Source organism: Echiichthys vipera (genome assembly GCF_963691815.1).
Source record: "Echiichthys vipera genome assembly, chromosome: 9".
Classification (NCBI taxonomy): domain Eukaryota; kingdom Metazoa; phylum Chordata; class Actinopteri; order Perciformes; family Trachinidae; genus Echiichthys; species Echiichthys vipera.
In genome coordinates, this window is record NC_139834.1 from 7,860,989 (window position 1) to 7,886,059 (window position 25,071).

The following is a 25,071-nucleotide window of genomic DNA, read 5'->3' on the forward strand; positions in this document are numbered from 1 at the left end:
TTGTGAGAGTATTGCCTTCAACATACACCCATACCGTTAGGTTACCACACCAAATAGGCCTACCCCAGACATAATACATTTTTTGATAGTAATGGTGATTATGGTGATATTTATATATATATATATATACAGTATCTATTTCCTTCTATCCGATTACTTGATTAATCGATGGAATAAATAGGTAGAATACTCGATTACAAAAAGATTGGATAGCTGCAGCCCTATTACAACGTCTAAAGATGTCATTTAGCACCATGTATTATATAGATGACTACAGTCTTGCATTAAACAGTGAATTCCACTTGAAGAATGTTGCATGCATTTCTGAACAGTTCTATATTTTCAGTAAATATTGAACAGTTAGTATTTGTACTACAAAAGAGTTGCAGGTGAAAGTTATCTAAAACTTTGGATGGGGTCAATCAGTTCTGAAAGTGTGGTTACACCAGTTGTGTAGGGTTGGCGTGGCCTGTGGTGGGGCCCAATGAGATATCTTTTTCATGGGGCCCAAAATCCCTGGCAACACCCCTGGATACATGTGCATAAATTGTGTTTGTGCATGGTGAAGCAGATTTTAATTCTCATCCTGGAGATAACCATAAAAATACAATCAAATACTAGATTTACTATTATAATACTCAGCAAAATGAAAAAGATATTGGATTTTATTTGGCCTACCATTTACTCAGATATCCTTCTCACTAAGAATCTCAGCAGTAATATTGGTTGAAGTACGGAGCTTTTTGTGTGAAGTGATTGCATTTGACATTGTTATATTTTATTCTCACAGCAGGCAAGTGTCTGACTAAAACTGAGCAACTTTTTAGTGCTCTCTTTGTTGTTCTTTTCAGAGTGGAATACAACAAATCACAAACAGCACAACTATGTGTTAGGCACAGACGCTGAGGAGGAAACAAAACTGTAGATCATAGTAAAACTGTTTACTCCTCTCTCAGTAATGGACACCATAGTCTTAATAACTTCTTCACACCACATCCACCGTCCCTAACCTGTAAACCCTGGCCAGACAGTTGTTGAGTGTGTAAAAAGCGGAGATAAGGAGAGAGGACGGCAATCTATCACCTCACACTGACAGCCTTGCACGTCCGTCTGTCTCTGGGGTTGCTGCGTTGCACACTCCCCTGCAGCTGCTCCTCCTCTCCTCTCACCACTTCTCCTCTGTTCATCTCTCTTTTCTATCCTACCGAGTTTTCCTCTTCTCTTCTCTCATCTCCTCGCCTCTTCTCTGTCCTTGCGTCCCCCTTCCGCCCTTGTCTACCCTCGCCTTTTGCCTACTTAGTATGTCAGCTGCGTTGATGGCTATCGGCTGCTTCCCACCCACCCCGAAATGCTGTGTCACTTCATTAGAAGTGTGAAAGGATGACCTTGCACTCTGTCTCTCTTTTTCGCTCAGTGTCATACTCTACTCCAGCTGCCCCTCTTTCCCTCATCACTCTTCCTCTCATACTCTGCCTCAGTCAGCCAGCCGGCAAGTGCCCTTCATCTTTCTATCTCTCTCTCTCTTCTTTTCCATGTCTCTCCATTTCTTTCTTTTCTCCCTGCCCTCATTGTTCTTCTTCATTATCAAACGCTGTCACAACGTCCCCTGCTGTGCCACCCAGGTTATTTATAGCTAACAGAGGGTGGTGGTGCTGGTGTTGCTGAGAGGTGGGCCATCTCAGGCCTTGCTGGAGCACACATACACACATGCGCAAACTTTTCTTGACATTTAAACATATCCACACAAAGACACACTTGAAACCATCCATTCTCTTGCGAGAGGACACTTAGCGGACAGATGTTTGCATGCATGCATCTTTCCAACACCTACCTGTCTGTCAGACATGACGTAGAGGTAGTTGCGGTCAAGGGAGAAGGCCATATCTCGCAGGATGGGGCTGCCGTCCTTGATGACCGAGATCGTCTCGTACTGGACGCCGCCGTGAGGAGGCCCGTCGACGCGAATCTGATAAACACAAACCACAAACGGGTCAATGATTGCTATTTATATCGGTATGACAGCAGAAGTGGGAAAACAGATGAAGAATGATTGACAGAAAAGTCACACGTCGGTTGAATAATCTTTGCAAATCAATCTATCGTTAACATTCAGCTGGTCGGAGACTCAGGTAGATGGAAATACTGCATGGCTGCGTGAAGTATTGAAAAAAGCACATACTTTCTTTTTAACTCCCCAAAAATGTGTGCCACTCATTAAATTATTTCATGGTATGAGGTAAATATTAGTCCCCTAGGATTCCACAGAGGATGGGGTTACAACAACTGTCAACAATTGTGTGCTGATATTATTAGATCTTTGTGAAACTTTAGCTCTGTTTTCCTTCCCCCTTTCTCCCGAAGAGTGATGTATTCACACAGTAAAGCTTTGAACTTGAGGCCAAGACCTCCTACATACTAAAACAGTGAAAAAGCCTTCTAATGACCGACTCTAGGTACATGACCCTCCCGGACCCAAATGGGCCAAGGCCAGCCATGTTTCTTCTTTATTCATCAGATCCTTGTTTGACAAATATATAACTAGGACAGTAAATCTTGAGGGGGCAGAATGGGGGTTTCGTGATACTGATGGGCGAGAGATATGTCTCTGTGATGTCACATGTCACGAGACCCTCCTCCACCCGTGAAAGCTGATGGCTCTATCATCTGTCCGTCCCCGCCTGCCTCCCTCCACCCAAACATTCATCTATCTATTCAGATGGTGACAGCAGCAAAGAGCAGCCAGACTTTCTATAAAACATCACAGAGGGGAAAGTCAAGGTCATATGTCTGTCAAAAGGAGATCAACTGGGAGGGGGTATGTGAGCAAATGGGCAAACACATACACACACACACACACACACACACACACAGACCTTTGTGTGTCAAACTGCTGGATGGTAAAGTAGCAGAAACGTGATGTAGGTTTCACACAAAGCCCCCGGAGCTTTTCCTTCAAAGCTTCAAGGGTTAGCCGAGTGCACGACAGCAGGCGGCACAGTTATGGGGCAGAGCTCAAAAGTGGTTGAGCTTTCTACAGCCGACCTATGTCTGACCTTGGCAGGCTAAACCAAACATCGAAAAAGTAGACATATGTGAAAACCATATGTAGGAGGAGAGAGGCAGGATGCGGGGGCCATGCCAGTCTTCATCTGGTCTACTGACACTGCAGTGTGGAGGGAGACCTCAGCAAATATGCTCATCCATAAAGCATGTCGGTGGCCCGCAGTCAGACCAGTGCTTTTCTCTGTTCTACTGTTTCAGCGAGTGTGTGTGTGCATTTATGTGTGTGCACCCGTAGGAGCAGTCTGTCATGCTGTGATATGTGTCCAAGCAGGCTGCTGCCACCAGGGATCACAAGATAACCCCGACCTGCACCCCCCACAAGCCAGTTCATCTAAATCTGATCGCTATCACACAGTCTCTCACCGCTGTCCAGGGGCCTCTAAATTCACATTTGGCCAGAAGCACATGCTCACACAAACAGCTGTCTTAAAGCGTGTCCAGAACAAAACCTTTACTCTCCAGACAGGGGTATAAACACTTGGTTACACTACAACAAAAGCACTATCTTAGCACGCCTAGCAAATTACTAAACTGTTAACTGTGCTGTTAAGCGAACACATTTAATCAGGAGTGTGGAGGTGTGTACAAAAAATATAAGTAATAAATGACCTTCTCTTTTTTTCCCAGTCACAAAAACTGTCTCTTTCTCAGTCTCTGCTTCTTTTGTAAAGCTTATGGCTCACACAGAGAAAATTAATTCAACATAACTGACAAGCACTCCACCACACTGTCCAACTGTGTACACACAAACACACCCACTTACTTTCCACATTAAGAAGGCGCATTTCTATAGTGGCAGTAAATCTTGCACAGTGTTTTACATTCGCACATATGCAGACTCAAACACACACCCACAACATCGTAAGTGAGTGAAGAAATGAGTGCATGTGTGTGAGGTGAGTTGGTTGAAAGTGAGGGCAGGCTCACATCTGGGTGGGCGAATGAGACCAAAGATAATAATAAAGAAGAGGAAAATGTAAACATTAAGTCTAAGGCAAGTAAATGGAAAAAACAATGTTCGGACCAAAAATAATTCTGTCAAAAAATCTCCATCATTTCACCACACTCCCACACTACTGTACTAGCCCACAATGTGTACCTGAGCGCCTCTCAGTCCTGAAACATCCATTTCCTTTGCATCACTTTATTCTAAAACCTTTAGCCTGTTCTCTCAGGTACTTAAACCCTGTCTGCCCCATTTGACCCTGCATTATTTATCAGGCTGGGTGAGAAGACTGCTAACAGGTTGGATTCATACCCTCAAGCCCTTTGACAATACTACTGCGCCTCTATTTTAGGAGACCCATCCACTGAAACAACCCCTTGCTGCCCCCAGAGAGCTGTCCTTGAATTTGGTCTGGTCCAACACGGTCCACCATTTCAACACCACAGCCATTAGCTGGTCTCTCTCTATCACCAGCGACAGCGGAGAGTCGCAACTGAGTAAAGTGAGTAAAGGGGAAAAAAAGGTGAAGATGGACGAGAGTGTTGAAAAACATTCTGCATGTATCCCAGAGGCACCAAGGCCTGGGAGGTAAATATTGGTGAAAAGAAAGAAAAAGTGCAGTCTTGTATGTCGTATGATTATCGAATATTCATAAAATTCATATATGACATGCGATATCTCTCATATACAAACCAAACAGAAGCATTGTGCGAGAGAGGCCTGGAGAACTAAGGACAGAAATAAATGACCCCAGGCACCAGAGTAGGAGGACTTCTTAACCAGCGAGCTATAAATTGCTATATTTAGTTTTCAAAAATCCAAACCACTCTTCACATAACTTGCTGTACTAACTGCATTTTCTTAACTGCAGTTCAAATGTTTTATTAGAGTTATATTTTTGGATAACACAAATCTCAGACAAGTATTGTTTAAGTCCAATTATTGATTTAAGCTTTAGTTTTCATGAATAAAAGTTTCTGCTCTGACTGTTCTGGCTCACCATATTTTCACATTACGTTTCCATTCAATATTTCCCTGCACTTGGCCCAGAAAAAAAAGTCACGTTTCTAATGCAGGCTATTAATAAATATTGATCAGAGCGATCACAAACTATAACTCCTGTATAAAAACACTGTTACAGTTTATAGCCCAGTAGTGCGATTATAGAAACAAGCTAGAACCCCCAAAACCTCTGAAGCCCACATGACTCGCAATGAAATAGGAAATGCGTGCTTGATTTTGTCCGTATACGGGGAATTTAATATGACTATATTAAACAGGGAGTGGAAATCAAACGCTGCTTTTATGATCTTGCTGACATCATCAATAATGTCATGGTTTAAACCAGGTATGGGGGGGGGGGGTATCTAAAATCTTGTTTGTTCTGATCTTTTCTGATGAAGTATCATTTCCATTGCCTGTTTTAGCTGTGGGAGAATGAGAGAGAGAATATGGTTCTGCCTAAACTGTACAGTAGATTGGAGGACCTATTTAAGGGGAGAGTTATTTGTCACTTCAGCTGTGAGCATGTGATGTTCCCTTTAGATGTTTTGGGTTTGTTTTTTTCTCTCAGTTAAGAGGTTACAAATTGGGTGTTTGTCTTTTTCATTATTTTTTTCCACATTAGCACACAGAAAATATGTTTTACTGTGGACTGCCGTGTAGAGAATGACCTTTAAATAATGTGTTTTTATGATCTCTTTAGTTTGAGTCATGTATACTGAATATTTTGATATCACACAGCATTTAGGGGGGCTGGCTTACTGCATCAGATGTTTGTTAAATTTTTTATCTAATTTTCATTATTAAAAGCTATGTGTTATGGGGCGCCCAGTGGCTCAGTGGTTAGAGCGAGCGCCTCAAGGCAGTTACCAGGTTTGACTCTGACCTGCGGCCCTTTGCTGCATGTCTCTCCCCCCCCCCCCCCCCCCCCCCCCCCCCCCCCTCTCTCTCTCTCTCTACCATTTTCAAAATAAAGGCAAAAAAATCATCTTAAAAAAAAAGCTGTGTGTTACTTAAAAATATGTATAAATGTTCATTACAGAAGTTTTCTTGAATTCAAATTTTTGGTTTTGTCATATTCAGACCATATTCTGTTTATCCGTGACAGCAGGAGCCTCACTGTAAACAATTTATCATATACCAACATTTTACTACTTAAGGAGCAATGTTCCCAAACTGCCACATTCTGCCAAACAAAAAAAAGGTTGATAAAGGAAGTTTTCTTTCTATGTACACACTTAATGTTGCAGCACCTAGTCGGACATGAGCTGGTGGGAGATGGGGGTTTGGCCAGCAGGGAAACCATGGCAGCGGCATCAGAGGCCTCCCCTTGTGGCTACAAGGGCCTGTGCCAGTCGGGTGCTTTTGATCAGACCATGTAAGCACCCTGGAAAAAACGTTTGAAGATTGACCAAACTTCAATTCAAATTGCCCTTCTCCCTCTTTCTCCCTGTTTCTCTCTCTCTCTCTCTTGGTCTCACTGGTTTTGAAAACTGTGCCAGACACTGGATCCCCAACCGTGTGAGTCTGTGTGAAGCAATTTGCTTGAGTGAAAAGTGCTGAATAAATCCACATTAAAAGTGCATCAAACGTGTGTTTGCAGTGCATTGTGGATGCTGCTGTTTGGAGATAGAAGCCTATAGACACTGTTATGTAACATTATGCAAAATACCAAAATGATCAGTTTCCAAAATGTGAAATCCTACACCATGAAAAGCAACTGATACATTAAACCAGTGTTTAAATTTAACTGTAAAAGCAAAACACTGTGAGAAATGATTTGTAGATTTACTGATTTGGTTTCTGTTTTACAGCTTGTCTCCAATTGTTTGTTCAACATTATCTACTCAATTTTTAAAGAATGTTTGTCCGTTAATGTCCACAGCTGCTAGCTATTAACCTGAGAGCTGCTTTCTTTTCACGTTTGGAAAAAAAAAGCTATTTTCTAACCTTAGCCTTGAGGGAGGTTAGTGTTTCTGAAACAGGACCCACATGTATGCAGGTGGCTGCCAGCACCAATACAGATCCATCTGAGGGTGTGCATTATTTTACCACCATCTCTCAGCTGGCAGAACAGGCTGTAAACCCACACATGGGAACCTTTACCAAAACCACAGTGTGTGGCACACTCCAACACCTTGTACCAGGATAGGATAGAGTCAAATTGTAGGTCTTCCACCTACACCATGTACCAGAATAGTATATTGGGAGTTGATTTTATGGAGATTATGCTTTTATAGCTGAAGCTCAGTACCAAATTGTGTGCAACGAGAGAGAGAGAGAATGGAGAGTGAAAGTTGAACTCCCTAAGTAACCTGGGAGCTATCTCCTGCATCTACGCTAATCCAGTTCAACAGTCTTGGGTGTTGAAGTGATAGGCGTTGCTTTTATCTGGCTGATCCCAAGCAACGGATTAGATTCTGCGAATGCACACCACCACCACTGTCTCACTCTGTCTCAATGCAATGACCCTTTACAGAGATGCAAAGAGGAGGCTCCACTGAGGGAAAAAGGGAGCTTTCTAGTAGTACGTTTGTATAGGGGTCATCATGCCGATTGAAAAAGACACAGGTCAGAGGGATCTGACAATGACCATGATAAACCTTATCCAATCCAATCCAATATGTCTGATGGGAGCAATTTTAGCCCCAGTAAATGGCCTTGAATTGGATGTTGAGATTGGTCGGTACCTTGGGCCAGATGACAGGTGACAGACTGCTGACAGCATTTTAAGAGCCAGTGAAGCTTGTCAGGAGGCATCAGTGATTTGAAAAGCGTTTGTGACAGCCGGATGCTCTCGCTACATCGGTTTTTGAATCGCAAGCACAACTTTGAGGAAGAAAAAGACCCACACATACGTATAATTTGTCCTTTGCTTTTAACCGCTCCAAAGTGAACATTTACCAGTGTGTCACAGTCTTTCGGTAGATGCATGTGAGTGTGAGTACTGCATGTTGCACAGCGGCTGTGAAAGACGGGTGGCAAGGGGGTATGAGGTGTACTGACAGATCTGTTGTCCAGCCCCCTCTGGAGACGGATGTATAATGTCCAGGATGAAGTCACTCCCCTTGGGCTTGAGTTGGGGCTGCATCAGGGTGAGTGGACTGGAAGTGTGAGTCACCCCGGGGGGTGGGGGGGTTATCACAACACACCAGAAGTCAGACACCAGCGAGACACACAAATGCACCCATATTTCCTCTGTTTAACAGAATAGAGGCATACACACACACACACACAAACACACACACACAAACACAAATATATACAAATCAACTGTATTTGACAGTTGGCAGAATACAGTGTACCAATCAAGTTCACTATTTCTATCTATTCACATGTCTGTCCTGGAAACTCGCCTTGAAATTTAGCAGACTGCTATTGTATTTCTTTACTTCGGGTGGAATGGATGCAGGCTATTCAGCTGCCTACATGTGTACGTGAGAGTGTGTGTATGTGTGTTTGTGTGTGTGTGTGTGTGTGTGTGTGTGTGTCTCTCTCTCTCTCTCTCTCTTTTCTCCGCACACCGAGAGAAAACATAGAGCCTCTCTCCGCCTCGATAACGCATCTAATCCATCACCAGTGTCAGGCTGAAGAATTCTGGTGTCAGTAGCGAGCGGCATGTAGAATTGTGCTGCGTATATAAATGTGTGTCTGTGTGCATGCGTGAAGGCTCTCGCCAGCCCAGCACGCCGTCTCTTTTGTTCCTGTTGTACAATATAAGCTCCCATAAGGCGTATGTTAGCCTGCTTGCCTATACGCGCAATGTGTCACTTCCCATCGGACAGAGCGAGGTCAGAGAGGCCTCTCCGTAGTGATGGAGGAGAAGACCATGAGGAAAGACAGGGAGAGACTGAAGAAAGGAGAAGAAGAGAAAATGGACAGATGCAGAGATTGAGGTAAATGTAAGGGAGGAACAGATTACATAGGGATGGAGAGGGGCAAATGAAAGACACAGGGATCAAGACAAAGACTGCACACAAATGTAGTTCTCTCCCTAAACTGCTCATATGACAGCACAATTTCTGCTAAAATGACCTGAGCCCTTAGTCAATAGAAGGGGCAATTACTTCATATTTTTGGCCAGGCACCATAAAGCCTATTGATCTGCCTCTCCAGCTCCATGCACAAAGCAGTTAACCCTCTTCCTACAACATCTTTCCTCATCTGATTGGACAGAAATGCTTGAGACTGTACCTAACAAATCACACATGATGATCATCAATTTTTTTTTATCGTCATTGATTGTCAGGGAATATCAAAAGCAAACATCCTATTCAACTGAATCCCAGCGAGTCCTAACAACCAATCTTACAACAGCCTGCCAGGATAACAGCTCCATCCAAGACACTTTTTAGCTCTGTAATATTGCCCTCTCTCGTGGTCACAAAACTCACAAACCTAAACATGATTATATCAGCACTTTCCTCTGTTTTGCCCCCCAAGTTTAAATAGAAACCAGAGACCGCGGCATGCATTAGGGGTCTGTGGTAGGATGAGATCAGGGTTTCAACTCTAATCAGCCCAAACATACATATTAAGTACAGCAGCACAATGTGAGGCCTATATTTAGCTACACATTAAAACACTGAACAGGGGCCAGCGTGCCGGTGATGGACGCAGGCCAAGAAGGTTTAGGGAGAGCAAACGTGGAGGGATGTGGTGGGAGGGATTTTCTGCTTAGCCCTCAAAAATGGAGCTTCATAAAGTACAGAAAGGCCACTCTTTCTACTCGACTGGCACTCAAACGCTGAGAGAAAAATGGTTTGCATTCGCAAGGTAAACGGCTGACACCACAATAAGTTTTCCTTTATTAGTTGACCTAACTGAAAAAAGACGAGTAGAGGAACAGAGAGAGCTAACAGAGAGAGAGAGAGAGAGAGAGAGAGAGGGATGAGATTTATAAAGTAAATACAGAAGGGAAAAGAAGGATGTTTCTGAGGAAAATTGACGACGTGTAAAGGAGAGGTGAGAAAAAGAACCCAGCAGAATTCACATTTCAACACTGGTGATAATAAGTACTTAGTCCTAGCTGGGGTTTAATGTACATGCAGCACCTTCACAATATACGACATCAAGACAAAACACTTAAACGATTATTTTTTTAAGAAAGCCCACAGGCTTACACACATTCTGTCACAGTTATATTTAATAATTCCATGTTATTATAACAAAAAAAGATCTCTAACAAAAGCCTGACTTGTAATAATGGAGCCTCCTCTCCAGGGAAAAAAATGTTTCAAAGGTGGAGCTCTTGCTTCTGTGATGTAGGTGTAGAAGGAAGAAAGGAAAGCTGTAAATATGCAGAGGGACAAAGCAATCACACGAATATCACAAGCAGTACACCGAGACAATACACTGATGCTTAGTCAAGAGCTATTACAGGAATGTCAAACCGTCTGAACCTGAAGAAAATATCACACCTCCTGTTTTCTCCCTCAGCATACTTCAAAGTAGATCAAAAAGATATTCAAATCAAAAAAAGTAGCTCAGAAAAAGGTTCAGGTGAGGGGCAAATTAACTGAAATTGTTTCAATTTCTCCCACTGGATTTGTGAGATTTAAATGTGGGGCAAGATTGGCAGGTAGAAGTGAGATACTGGGAAATTATCGCCAGCGGGATATGTGCAGCAAATGAGAATATAAAAGCACTTCAATCAAGCCCACCTTTTACACCTGTAATGTGTGTGAGCTTGAATAACCTCCCTATATGTTTCATGCTGTGGTTGCTATTACTGAGATGTATTTGCATAGTGGTGAATGAGCATGCTATTGATGAATGTATTACATCACTTTGAGGCTTTGACACTCAATGAAGTCTTCATCAAGGCCACATTAATGTGGGCCCTCTTTGACGTGCTGGAGATATTACGGATACGCACGTGAGATGTAATGAGAATTGAGCGAAGAGGGGAGAAGCAAAAGACATAAAGAGGGAAAATGGTGAGGTATAATCAGGGGTAATTGAGATTTGCAAGCATAACAGAAAGATGGATACATGGAGAGAAGCATGGACAGATTCTGGAACAGTGAGACCCTGGGCACAGACATGTTAGAGGACCCCCACTCTGTCTGCATAGGAACAAGGCACCCATATTAAAAGAGTTTACTTTTAGTTGTTTTGGGGTCTCTTTGTGGTCACTGTGCACTTATTTTTAGGCAGTTTCTATGTAGTCATTTTACGTCCATTTTTTGTTGTCTTTGTAATTGTTTTGTATCTCTGTGGTTGTTTTGCATCTATTTTTTTTTTAGCAATTTTCTTTTCTGGATCTGGTTTCAAAAAGGATCAAATGCAGGTATTGTCTTGAAACTACTTGGTACTGGGTTATTCCGGTGGATACCATAAAGGTACTGAGTACTGAAACTGAGCCCTATAAGAGACAGATTCAACATTGGAGAGCGGGATAATCTTGTGTTGTTTTTGGTGCCACCTTTATCAGTCAATAAGTCCTTATCATGTTTTTGTTTGTACTGTACTTGTGTGCAGCCTCCTGCAAGTTATCAGAAAAAGCTACTTATTTCTTTAAATGAGCATATATTTTTTTCAGAAGGAACCTACTTGCCCATGTGTTTATCGCACAAACACATAATTAACTCAATCAATCAGAATGAAGAGCAACAAAATTATCATTTATCACTGAAAATGTCAGATTAGTTTAGAGGAATGCTACAGAGGTTAGAGAACCAGTACCTAGATGCCTAATTACTCATGTGAGGAGGCTTATCGCTTCTTCACATGGCATCACGCCAACACCATTAAACCAACCCATACCACAGATATCTCCATAGAGACGGATATCACAACCTTTCACCTCTTATTACCTTTAACCTACCAAGTTCCCAGCAGCCACTGGATAATAGGTCCTCCTGTAGGTTTCCACAAAGAGACAAGAGTATAAGATGGACACCACACTGTGGACCTTTAACCTCTACTGGCTGACGGACACAAAGTAAGGGGAGAGGAGGGGTAAGAAAGTGGGATGAACTCTGAGGGACAGAGGTTATCCAATCAGTTCTCTGCAGGGAGACAGTGATGCTACTATTGAGCTGTGTGTGTGTGGGTTGGGGGTTGGGGGGTTGTCTGACCCTATTCAACATGCTCACAAGAAAAGCAGGCCAAAACCCCTGTGTTGGACAAGGGTTGTCTTGGTAACCCCTCTCCCCTTTGGCACGAGATCAGCGGGGAATCAACTGAAAGTGTGTGTCTGTGTGAATATGTGTGCGTGTGTATAGTTATGCTTGGAGATGTTAAAAACTGTTATGTCATGGCTATTGTTTGGGCCATCTTTGGCTCAGGATGAACTGGTTAACAGAGTGTGCCGATCATTTTTTAGTCATGTCCTTCAAGGGGACTTTTGGTTGTTCCAGTGCTGGTTTCCCCCAGTGAGAACATACGGTAACATCAGCTTGCCAGGAAACAACAGCATTCCAGCACAAAAACTCTCTGAGGATACAAACAGGATGTGTCAGGTCATGACTCTAGTTAAACCTGATTTATCTCCATAGGTTAACAGCTTTTTGGTGCCGTTACAACAGCAAGATGGGGACCCAGCCCACACATTTATTTATTTGTCTATGCTGAAGCAAAGGGGTTCATTCACATTTTCCATTTTGAGCTTGCATAATTATTACATCTACAAAGACGGTTATGTTTTCTGGTTTGTTTGTTTGTTTGTTTGTTTATTTATTGTCTGCTTGTCAACAGGATTATGGAAAAACTACTGGACCAATTTTCATGACACTTGGTGGATGGGTGTAGCATGGGCCATTTTGGAGTGGATCGGAATCAGGGGGTGGGTACACAAATTATGTTCAATTAGGTTAACACTGCAAGATAGGGCATTTGTACTGCAATCATGTAGTGTCAAAATAATCGGAAAAACAAGCTCCCCAACTCAGTGTGCAATGTCCAAAATCACATTATATAGTCGTAGTCATTACTATAGCATTGCATTGTGGGATATTACGCCAACCTAGTGTCTAGTGTTGCATTCTGTAATAACTGACCAAAAGTAGTATGCAATCCATGCACTGTTAGTTTCATAATAAGGTTTTGGACATTAAATAGCATGTAACTATGGAATTCTGGGTGCCACCCATGCCTTAGCAGAGGTCTGTACTCACCGATCGCCCTGCTACTTCTGGAACTAATTTAAAATAAATTGATACAATCTATGTTACAGTAATAATGGCAGGAATAATTGTCTTCTAGGCATTATACACAATATAAATATAAAAAGCTGAAATTATTATTTCTTATGATTATTAGTTATATAAAATACATACATTGTGTCATCGATATTCCACATTTTTAGTTATACTCCCTCAATCAATTTCACAAAATTGTGTCATGAAAAATATTTGAAATGAATAACTTCATCAGACTGTGAAAGACATCAGTAAAAACCATCCACAATACGGTGATGAAATAGCCTCCTTAATACCGCAACCTGTGTAACACAATATCTTCTACTGTTTGAAATGCAATAATGAGACGAGTAAGCCCTTATTTGATTGATTTTATTCATGCGGTGCTGTATAATTGATGCTATACTATACTTATTAATGAGTGTGAGTGTGTGTTTGTATGCTTGTGTCTGTGTGGTTTAATTACCCAACCAATGAGATCAATGTGCTTAGCATTAAATGTCTTTGAGGGCAATGCACATGAAAAGCAAATCACTAATTGAAATTAAAAAATTGCTCTACTGTACATAAATAATTCAGCCGAGCCAGTGCGGCCTTGATGACTTCCACTCTATGTCCGAGCGAGCATGTGTAATGCTGTCTGCACATAAAACAAGCTAATGACTTTCAGGCATATCCGTTCAATGTGAGAGCAGTAAACAAGGCCTTGATTAATTCGCCTGCTAATTAGAAAACACTGTGAAGAATGACTTATGATTTTGTGTTCTCAACATTTCTATGCACATTTATGACTTTTGCTACAGGCAACACAAACGCACGGACATGCACATATTTGTACACACATGCTCAAACACTTCAGCTATGTATCCCTATGTGCACATTATACTGTACATGCAAAACAGCAACAGGCCTGCGTCTTCCTGTTGACCAGGGGATCACAGATACTCATCAGTAGAGACATGTGTTGGGGACAGAGTATCTCCCTTTATCCCACAAACACACCCACAGACACCCACAGACACCCACATACACACACACTCCCCCATCCTCTCTCATCCCCTCATAACTCATACACATGCTCTAGAGAGGCAGCAGAGGAAAATGCTGCGTATGCAGAATAGAAGAGCAGCATACACACAGGTCAGAGTAAGTTGAAAAAGAAGGAGAGACAGAGAATGTAGAGGTGTGTGTATGTGTGTGTGTGTGTGTGTGTGTGTGTGTGTGTGTGTGTGTGTGTGTGTGTGTGTGTGTGTGTGTGTGTGTGTGTGTGTGTGTGTGTGTGTGTGTGTGTGTGTGTGTCTGTGTGTGTGTGTGTGTTTGTGTGTGTGTGTGTGTATGCGCGCGTGAGAGAAGCCGGCACATTTTGTAGTCTATGAATCTTCACTAAAGCTCTTTAAAATTGCCCAGCAATCTTGCGTCAGGATTTAATGCCTGCTTCTTTCAAGAAGGAATAGACCAGCCAGTTAAAGTATGCTAATTCAGTGGCACTAAATACACTGCTTTAAATGTCAACCTTCCATTATTATACACACTCTGCCTGCCTCAGGATCAGCGCTGAATCATAAACATGCGCGCAAACACACACACACACACACACACACACACACACACACACACACTGCAAGGGCACAGGGAATATAAAGACTTATAGATCACAACCACTTTATAAAATCAATAACTGAATGAACAAAGGACATTTGCAACAAAGGTGCATTATTACAGCAGCTTTAATCTATTTGAAGGGAGACTGAGTGGGGAATAGATGGATTGAGCATAGAGAACGAGAGCGGGAAAAAAAGAATACTAGACAGACAAAGATATAGAGAGACGGAAGATAACATTAAGAGTCAGAGACAGAGAAACAGCTCACATCAGAGCCAGAGCATAGCTCCAGCAAGCAGAAAGCAATCAGCCTCCAAACAACCAGCAAGAAGCCTGGTACTGTTCCCCAACCAAGGGTGACAGCACCATTAATTCTATTAACCCTATTAGTATTCCATCCTCATCGCCTCGCTGGGTCAATACACACCTCCATCACAACTGCAAAGCTTCCCTCCTCCATATGCAAAGGAAGCAGGGAACAGTGGAGGCTTCAGGGATGGCTGGATAAATAGAGGCCCAGACAGTAGCACTTTCCCTGCTCAGGCTGCAGCTGACCAGCCAGCTCTGTCAGACCAGCTTTGTCTATGACACTAAAGCTGGGAGACACGCGTTGCCATGTGGTGATCAGGTAGAGACAGAGGAGGCGTAGAAATGAATACAAGCTCTCAAGTTTGTCTGCAGATTTGAGTTTATATTTTAACTGAAATTCTTCATAAAATCAGAAAACACTCAGTATTTTTCATTTGTTACATATTTAATTCCCAAAATAGGCTTTACTATGTGGTTATTTCATATGCAATAACATGCTATCTCATGATATATTGTATATCTTTATCAAGATATGAAATGACCTATATCAGGATAGAATATTTGGGTCATATTATCCAGCCCAACTTTAAAGTCACACACTCAAGACATTCTTGGTAAATGCAGGGAGATTCAATGTACAATAACAATTTGAACAATGGCCATGCAGCACAAAAAAACCTTTCATTGCTCGACCACTGCTGGTTTACCCATCTATACAGAATCTATCTTTCTCTTTCCTTCTATCCAAATGATTGTGTTGAAGAAGTAAACGCTCATAAATTTAGATAATTTATTTTTAAGACAAATTGAATCTCTTCTTTCTTTAGTCGAGAACCTTAAAGCAGCTCCGTTGGCGAACTGCAGCAGGAGCAGAGCATGAGAAATGAGCGGAGGTGTATGTTGCAGCCTAAAGACAGCCCCTCTCTTCCCATCTTGTTCCCCTCTCCTCCCCATCCGCCCTGGAGCTCAGGGTGGGTTAGTGAGGTTGCCAACAGACACTAGCGTACCAAGTATGTAGGACAACGCCATTAGGGCATTAGTGCCGGTCAGCAGCCAGCCAGTTTGTGTGAGTGAGCGAGTTTGTGTGAGAGTGTGTGTAGTGTGTGCAGTGCGTGCACTGAAGAAATTGGGGTTGTGCAATAACACCCTGAAGGAGGAGACACAATCTGATGCTGTGCTTGATTGGTGTATATTCTCAGGATCTCAAAATTAGACAGGAAGCAGCAAGGTGCCCCCAAACTTATCAGTTATTGCACCTTGGGTTGCATTAAATGTATATGTGTCATCTTTAATGTAGGCTGTGAGGTCGTCTTCATGCATGCAAACAGCCATGTGTGTGTAAATAGGTATCTATTCTTTATCCGGCAATGCATATGACCACAAGGAATTAAACAAACAACACCCCCCCCCCCCACCCACACACACACACACACACACACACCACACTCTGGTCTAGCCTTGAGCTATAGTGAGAGTGAAAGTATAAAGGGTTGTGACAGCTCTCCCTTGCCTCTCCTCCACACATACAGTAGTTACAGCACTGAGGGGCTATCTCTGCTGTGTCTGGAGCTGAGAGAGGGAGCAAGCGTGATCTTTCCCGCTGTCTGGCTCTGACTGATTCATGCCCATATTACCTGAGGGATTAGCTATTTCCTCTGTATAAATCCACTTTTGTGAGGTAATGTCTAGCATTAGCAGCGGGGGCCGTAGAGGGTTTTGTTACACTCAAACCCTCCGCCAAAAAGCATACAAGACTACCGTGAAATCCAAAAAGGAAGCATGTTACAGTACACAGTCATTTTCTCTTACTCTATCATGACTCCGCCAGATCTGGGATGAGATCATTCTCCTTAGAGGAACATCTGCTTTCACACATGAATGCTTTGAAATTTGAATTTCAACGCTGAATGTAATTGATACCTTGATTTGAATGTAGTGTTCAAATAAGACCTGGCAGATCAGGTACAGTGTGCTTTTTTTGTTTTTTCTTAGTTAAAGAAACAAAGCTGTCAGACCCACATCAGACAATAGCCGCTTTCTCCATTTTCTCCAATTCATGAGCTGACCACAGACTCCGGCCAGACGGCTCCGTGTTTGGGTACTTCGGCCCAGATCCCCCTATAACTCTCTGGCTTCCTGTTATCCCACAACTGGGCTTTCTGTCTCTTTCTGGAGAAATACATCTCTTTTATTTTCCCCCTTTCTCTCCACATCTCTCCTCCTTGTTCTTCTTACTGTAAAAACCACATAAATGTTCTGGTCAACACAAACCTAGAGGCTTGTTTTTCCATTTTCGCAAGCAAAGGGGAGGGGGTATGGGAAGAGTGGAGGCCTTGTGGGAAGGATTCATAGCACAGTGATATAATGCGTCTACATTTCCCCCCACTCATCCACCCCTGACCGCTGCTTACACTCTCTTTGTTCCCCTACAACAAGAGGCAAAATAACTGTGTCCATATGTGGGAAGTAACGAAGAGGAGGAGGGAGGAGGAGAAATGGGGTGTTTGGTTGGTTAACGGTTTTTGGCAGACCCAGGGAGGTATTTTCTCTATCTTAGAGGGGGGCTGACAGCAGATACCCCCTTGAGACACACATAGACACACACCCTCCCTGAAGAGATTGTTCAAAAGGAAAGGTCATAGTGCATTCAAAATGAGCCATAAGGAACAGCCATGCACTTGATTTACCATCCCACCTATAGTGTAGTGTGTGAGAAAAAAAGAGACAGACAGAAAACTGCAGATGGCAAGAGAAATAGTGTACTCATCACACACGGTTGTGGTACAATACATGGGCCAGAAGAAACAGTGTCCCATCAGTGTGGGTTGGGTACAGAATATCCCATTGTATTTGAACAGCTCAAAGCTTTAGCACTGTGTACATAAACGCAATTAAGATTTATAGTTCACTTTGTAAACAGGGAAGAGCCGGTCATTTCAGTACAGAAGAGAAAAAAACCTTAAATGCCCTATATAGTAAAAAGTAAGTTTTCCATGTCTTTTGTTATTATCATTAAGGTACTAAATAAATACAGTGAAAGTATCAAAACACTCAATCGCAAAGAAATGCACACAGCCCGTATTCAGAAAGGACTTCAGGGCTTCTGTACGGTTGTGATGACACAATTGAAGTATATACTGTATATATAGATAGAAAGTGTCGCTACAGTCACTCATTAGCTGCTATACAGAAGACCCGGACACGTTGACTAATCAGAGAAGGCTGGGCTATTTCAGTCCTTAAAAAGATGCTAAAACAGAGTGTTTCAGACAGATAGCATGAGAAAAATTAGTTTTTTGATCATTCAAGGATGTAAACATGTTCTAGTAGGAACCCACAAAGCAAGAACCTGAAATTTAGCATAATAGTCCACCTTTAAAGTGTTGTTATAAGTGTTTTTAAAATGGGTGGTGTCCCAGGGGGATCATGTGTACGGAGAGTCCTGATGTCATATGTTGTTGTAGAGCTGCAGATGTCATATGTTCTTTCATGTAGGTGTAAAGCCATGGGGGGCAGGGTTGAAGAGGGGGGTTGCTTGAGTTCAAAGGTCACTAAATCCCTTCATAAGCTATCTCACGTGAAAGAGGGAACGGAGTGTGTTGGAGGGTCAAGAGGAAACATTAACGGAGAGGCCATGGTATCATGAACTATTTCCTGGTGGATATAAATTTAATCCCTCAGATTTAGCCAACAGTGTGTCTTTAACCAGATTACCTCACAATAATCGGCTAAACATCACTGCAAAAGAATTCAGTTTGGTGTCTAGCCATAATAGTTGACATCCACCAATCCTGTGATTCTATACAAATTACAGCGTCTAATCTACAGTATATACGTAGGTCCCAGACATCAGCAAAGCCAGGATCACCTACTATAATCCTCCTGGGTGCAGCAGAATAGGGAATCATAATCTCAATTCCTTACAAAGGCATGGAGCTGGTGCAGAGCAGATGACGAATGTGTGTGTGTGTGTGTGTGTGTGTGTATGTGTGTGTGTGTGTGTGTGTGTGTGTGTGTGTGTGTGTGTGTGTGTGTGTGCACATGTGCCGAATATGTGTGTGTGTGTGTGTGTAAAAACGTTCATACATGCATAAATAGTTTTCAGTCTCTTGGGTGTCTCTTGGTCTGTGCCCCTCCACTGAACACGTATGTGAGGGTTCAGGGCTGAGGGGTGCTGAGGCCAGACAACGGTAGGGGAGTTTAGAGATGGGTGCGAGGAATGCAGAATCCTTAGGGCAATGACGGGGATGGGCTGGGGTGAACAGACAGGCAGCGATATGGAAAGACAGGAAACCCCCCAACCCCCTTCATACACCTCATCTGTCTGCCTCACACTTTCCATTTATTTATTCTCCACTTCTCTTAATGCTTGGTTAATGCCAGCCAAAAGGCAAATGACTATAAATGGTGCATTGCTTTGCCCTCCGAATGTGTGTGCCTGAGTGTGTGTACCATCACGTGTCTGCACTTGTGTTTGTGTGTACGCATGTAAGAGATCTAAACGGCATGCATGCTAACTGAAGCCCGCTAAAAGCTACAGGGACTGGAGCAGAATTGGAGGACGAGGGCGAGGAGGGCAGGAAAGAGCGTCACACATCAGCAGCTGTGTGAAGGGTCTGCCGTTCCTACTTCCTGCCAGAGATGGTCTAAAGGGAGGCCCCCCATAATTCAATAACAATAATCCCCAATGAAGGCCCAATAAAGCAGGCCGCTGTGGGGTGGAACTAACTGGCCATGCGCCTCCTTCTCCAAACCATCCGTCCATCACTGATTGGAGTGAGAGGCTGGGTTGGGGAAATGGGGTAGTGGAGTGGGGGTCTGGGGAACAGGCCCAGCTGACATGCTTCCTGCAGCCAGAAGCCAGGCAGACAGAGATCATGTCTGTCCCCTCCCTCTACCCACCCTCCCTTCTGTAGATCCCCTCGGCCCACCTCATCCCAGTCTGCCCCCCTGCAGAGCAGGAGACAGATCCGAGGAGTGCAGCTGCCTCCTATAGTTCCCTGGATGACCGAGTGGCCATGACCGCTAGCTTGGCCTGCAACCCACTACACAGACACACAAAATCAAACACTCACTCACAGGCAACTGACTCCTACACAGGCTACAGGGGAATAGAGAGGCGTGTCGCAGTAGGGGTCACCTATCAATCATGTTTTTTGGTCAAATCAATCACCTGTGCTTTAATGCAGCGTGGCAGCGGCTTGACCTCTGGTATCCATAACATTATTATTAACAGTCATGTTCCACACACCCCTTATAGTCCTACAATACTTCACCTGAGGTGATGGACTCACTGTGGAAAGAATGCAGAGCTTATTTATAATCATTGTATCATAAGGTCACAAAATGTGTCATTACAGCTGAGTGCATCACTGCCTACATGCACAATGTGTGTATGTGTGCATGTTTAGTCTCTCTTTCTGTGTGCAAAATGATGACTTCATTAAGAGCCCATCTCGGTTTATTCTTGCATTAAGAAGATCAGAGTCGCTGCTGCATGCAATGCACAGTATTGTTTGGCTTTCCATTTGGTTGCTTGGTCAACCAGTGCCCAGGCAAGCCCTTTAGAATTACTCAACTATGGCGACACAAACAATACAGTAAGTGGCTCAGACCAGACCAAATTGTCTGGAACTCCTTATTAGGGCCTAGAGATGTATTACATCTGACAACAAACAGTAACTAAGGTATAAGAATGTACTAATTAAAGTTAATGAAAGCATTGGACTTTCTCTTTCTCTGTGTTTCTGTTTCTCTGTGTTCTCAGCTAATTTGCTGATTCATGTACAGCTATGTGGCAAGACATGAAGTGTAACTCGAACGTGTATTCATTTTCAGTGTAAAAACACACTTTTTTGGAAATGTAAACAAATTAAAGTATATTTACCATTTTATCTACTGAAAGATTGATTGCCAACATTCAGTGGATTGCATTTCCATTGATGTTTTTTGCATGACAAAAAGAGGAAGGATGTTTGTCTCTCGAATTTTAGTCTGTTTTGCATATTGGATGACTTCACAGACACGGATAAAGCATACTACATTACATTATTTCCCCTAAATGTGAGCATCATTCTACAACCCAGGGACAGCTGTCTTTCATTAAATAAACAAGGACTTTGGTATTTGTGTCTGACAGGCTGTGGTTTACGGAAATGAAGGCATCATTTTTAATGTCCAACATATTTCAAAAATTCATGTGATGAAACAAAAACTTCAGATACAGTCCCTGAGGCCACATCCACTGGTGTAGTTTGTGTATATGACTTTATATCCTCTCTGTGTGTGGTTGCATGTATGGTATGTTTGCATCTACAGCCATACATCTGCATGTATGTAGTATGTGTGTGCATGTCTTTGTTCCCATGTGTGTCAGTAAGGTACAGCCTGTTGACACATGAGAGCTGTGCGGTGAGGGGTCTCCAAGAGGCCTGACAGATCTGTGACAGAGTGTGCCTGAGGAGAGGGGCCTTCATGTTAATCCACTCTCATACATGTTAACTACACTTGGATAGTCCCATGCTGAGCTGCCTTAAGACAGCCTGGTACGGTTCGACATGGCCCCCTAGATCCCCATGAGAGCCCCAAAACAAGCCTGCCAGACCCAAAACAGATCTTCTCACCGTCCCATTACGCCACAAAAATTTGCGAAACACTGCCATGCACGCTAGCTAGCAAACACACAAACCCGCAATCCCTTACACAAGTGAAAGTCAAAGCAAGGCTGTCATTAAGCAAGCAGACTGTAGGCTGAAAATACAAGCAGACACAGAGCTAACAAAGCAGTTGGGGGGGGGGGGGGGGACAGCTTACTTAAGCTGTCTGAAATAAGCAGTTGTTATAATGATGGGGAGGCCATGAGCTAAGGCTGTGTGAAATAAAAGACACAGCGTGCAGTCAATTTGTTTTTGTTTTGACTTGAAAGCTCATAAAAAGGACTCTACAACTATTCTGGCCAGCACTGATCCAGAGATCCAGACCAGTTAAAGTAGAATGAAGTGGCTGTGAGTGAAGAGAGGTATGGGGGAGAGCTCTGTGATTGGTCACAGCTGGCATATTTGCTTGGTGAGGACACTTCCTCTCCAGTGTTTTTTTTTGTATGGAGTAGAGTGTGAGGATCTGGCCAAATGGGCAACTCCTTTGGCACCATAACCAACTCTGTTTCAACATAGTCTTGTGCCAGAAGTAAAAAGGGAGGCTGAAACATCTTCATTCAACTGGTCCCTGAGCTGGGTTTTAGTGTCGCTTCATTACGTTCTTAGAGTAAATACTGAGAACAGGAGGGCCAAACATGATTCATTTCTTTTTACCACACAGCAGGGTCAAAAGAAACGAACAAACTGAAATACTTCTTAAACAAAGCTGACAGGACATGAGATTTTAAGGTGCAGCCAGTGTGACTGTTTCATATTCCAGCGATCCTCCACAATGTCTGATCAGTGCACGCATGACTGATGTGCACGGATAGAATGGGAAGGCATGTTTACTTTGAGGAGCTGAGTATGTGCTGTCTAATCTGCTTCTTGTGGGAACCTGTAATGCTGTCTAATACCTGTTAAGTGTGCAGACACGCAGAGGCCTCTGCGCTTCGCCCGCGGTCATGCCTTCAAATGGCTCTTGCGCATAACGGTACAATAACTCATTATGAGTCACAGACAGTCTACCGCCTAACCCACTACTTTAACGTCGTAAACACAGGATATGGTGGTTGAGGTGAGGTAGCGCACACACACACACACACACACACACACACACACACACACACACACACACACACACACACACACACACACACACACACACACACACACACACACACACACACACACACACACACACACACACACACACACACACAAACACACAAACACACACACACACACACACACACACACACACACACACACACACACACAGTCAATTAGTGAAAAGAAGACAAGGGGGATCAGACTATAAGAACAGGCCTTGGGCTGTTTTTAGTCTGACAGCGAGTGCGGACCAGGACTGGAGCTACTGGATAACTGACTGTACCAAGCTGATGCAACACCATGAACTGGAAGGGAGGAAAACAAACGATCCTCTACACATGGCTATGCAATAACATTTTTATTAAGCTTTTTGTGGAGTTTGGAAATTGCACACTGTAGTGTGCTCTGTTTTGAATCAATTCCATCTCTCAACACTTTTTTGTCTCTAAAGGCCTTATCAATAAGAAAACATGGCGAGAACAAAGGCCTTGGGATGTGTCTGGGCCCAGGGCATTCCACTAGCCAGACTGGACAAACTGTGCTCTGCATCTTGGACATTGTTTTGTGTGTGTCTGTGTGTGTGTGTGTGTGTGTGTGTGTGTGTGTGTGTGTGTGTGTGTGTGTGTGTGTGTGTGTGTGTGTGTGTGTGTGTGTGTGTGTGTGTGTGTGTGTGTGTGTGTGTGTGTGTGTGTGTGTGTGTGTGTGTATAGTCGCTGTGCTCACGCCTACTAAACAAACATCTCATCTTGTGGGTGCTCATGTCAGTCAACAGCAGCAGAGAGCTGAATGCAGCTACCACAGTAAGCTTTTGAGTCAGATGTTGATGTTTTAATTATGTGTTTGCATATAATTTTGCTGCTATTACTTCTGTGCCTCTCTCCTTCAATCCCTATGTCCCTCATGGAGAACAGAGACATGTCAGGAGGAGAGGAAGGTTTGTGTTGAGTCTGTCCCACATCAACATCATTCAACAACCCTTCAGTCCACTGAAGAAGTGGCATAATGCAGATGTGAACTTGTGTGTATGTACGCAGGTGTGTCACTGTGACAGTGTGCATGTCAACACACATGCGTGTTTGTCTTTTTATACAGAATGACAGGCAGCTTTCAATAGCCTGTACTCTGAACAATGGGACCAATCAGTCTACTGGATCAGGCCTGATTAAAAGATGAGCTCACTGTATAGGTGAGTATGTAGCGGTGATATCTCACCAGGAGTACAAGGAATGGCAGTCACACTCATCAATTGTTTCTTCAAAGACAGACTGTGAACACTTGTGCTTAAAACAGCACAGAGAGCAAGAGAACAAGGAGCCATTTCCCAAAACAATGTGAGTGTTCCATCTTGATAGCCTTGATAGGCATGAGCAGAATAATAACTGGGGAAAAAAAGAGCTATTCTCATTACCCTCTGTAGAGTGAAAAGAGAGAAGGACTGTGAAGCAGGCTAATGAGCTAGTTAAGGTGGCAGTAAATGTCATTCCTCCTCTGGCAGGCCCCAGGCTCCAGTACTGCTACAGGCCATTACCTGGACAGGGACGCTTAAAACTTGTGTCAGCACTTACTGTACAGACTGGCATTCATACACACAAAGAAAGAGAGAGAGAGAGAGGGAACTGTATACATACTGTAACATCACAATTCTTCTATATAACATGCATTACATTGAAAGCCTAAGTGGATCATATTGAGGAAAAAGTGTGTGAGCTGAGGAGACACAGTCTTTAGTTGTTTTTAATCTTCTTTCCATTGACAGGAAGTGTAATGAGTAAAGAGCTTTTCTGGCTGCTTTCCACTCAGGTGTTGACCGTGTTCTGCTGGCTTGTTAGCTGCTTGGCCAGTTAGTTCGACCTTTAGTAATTTATTCTCAAGTCTATCTAGAAGGGGTGCATTTCCAAATTGGATCACTGCAAGTATACTGAAGAGTGAGCAAGGACAAAGTCTGAAGGTGTTTTAAGTTTTGTTGTGAATGCTGGGTGGACAGCGGAGCAAATAATGTTTGTATTTGATGGAGTATAGACAATTTACTTGCTTTGAAAATTAGGTCAGTGTCCTTTAAAGACGGACACACACATGCACAAACTTTGCATGGTGACCCACCGGGGGGTTTGAAAACAAATCGCCAAAATTCCAACCTTTAACATCGTCAGGAACTGTAAAAACAGACATTAACGTAATATTTTCAACTTTCCGACTGCCCATGAATGCCTCATCTGTCACGGACACTTCCATCATGACAAGTAACCAAACCTAAGCT

At 43.1% G+C, this 25,071-nt stretch overlaps 1 protein-coding gene across 2 annotated transcripts in view; it reads right to left on the reverse strand.

Annotated features, from left to right (window-relative positions):
• Window positions 1–25,071, reverse strand: part of plxna2 (plexin A2) — a 188,329-nt gene that overhangs the window by 108,611 nt on the left and 54,647 nt on the right. For both annotated transcript variants that reach the window (XR_014593339.1, XM_083919826.1), the window contains exon 4: window positions 1,832–1,966. Coding sequence is in view for 1 of the 2 variants with exons in the window: in XM_083919826.1 (XP_083775952.1) it covers window positions 1,832–1,966 (135 nt within the window). In the remaining variant the exon portion in view is untranslated. The remainder of the gene's footprint in view (window positions 1–1,831; window positions 1,967–25,071) is intronic.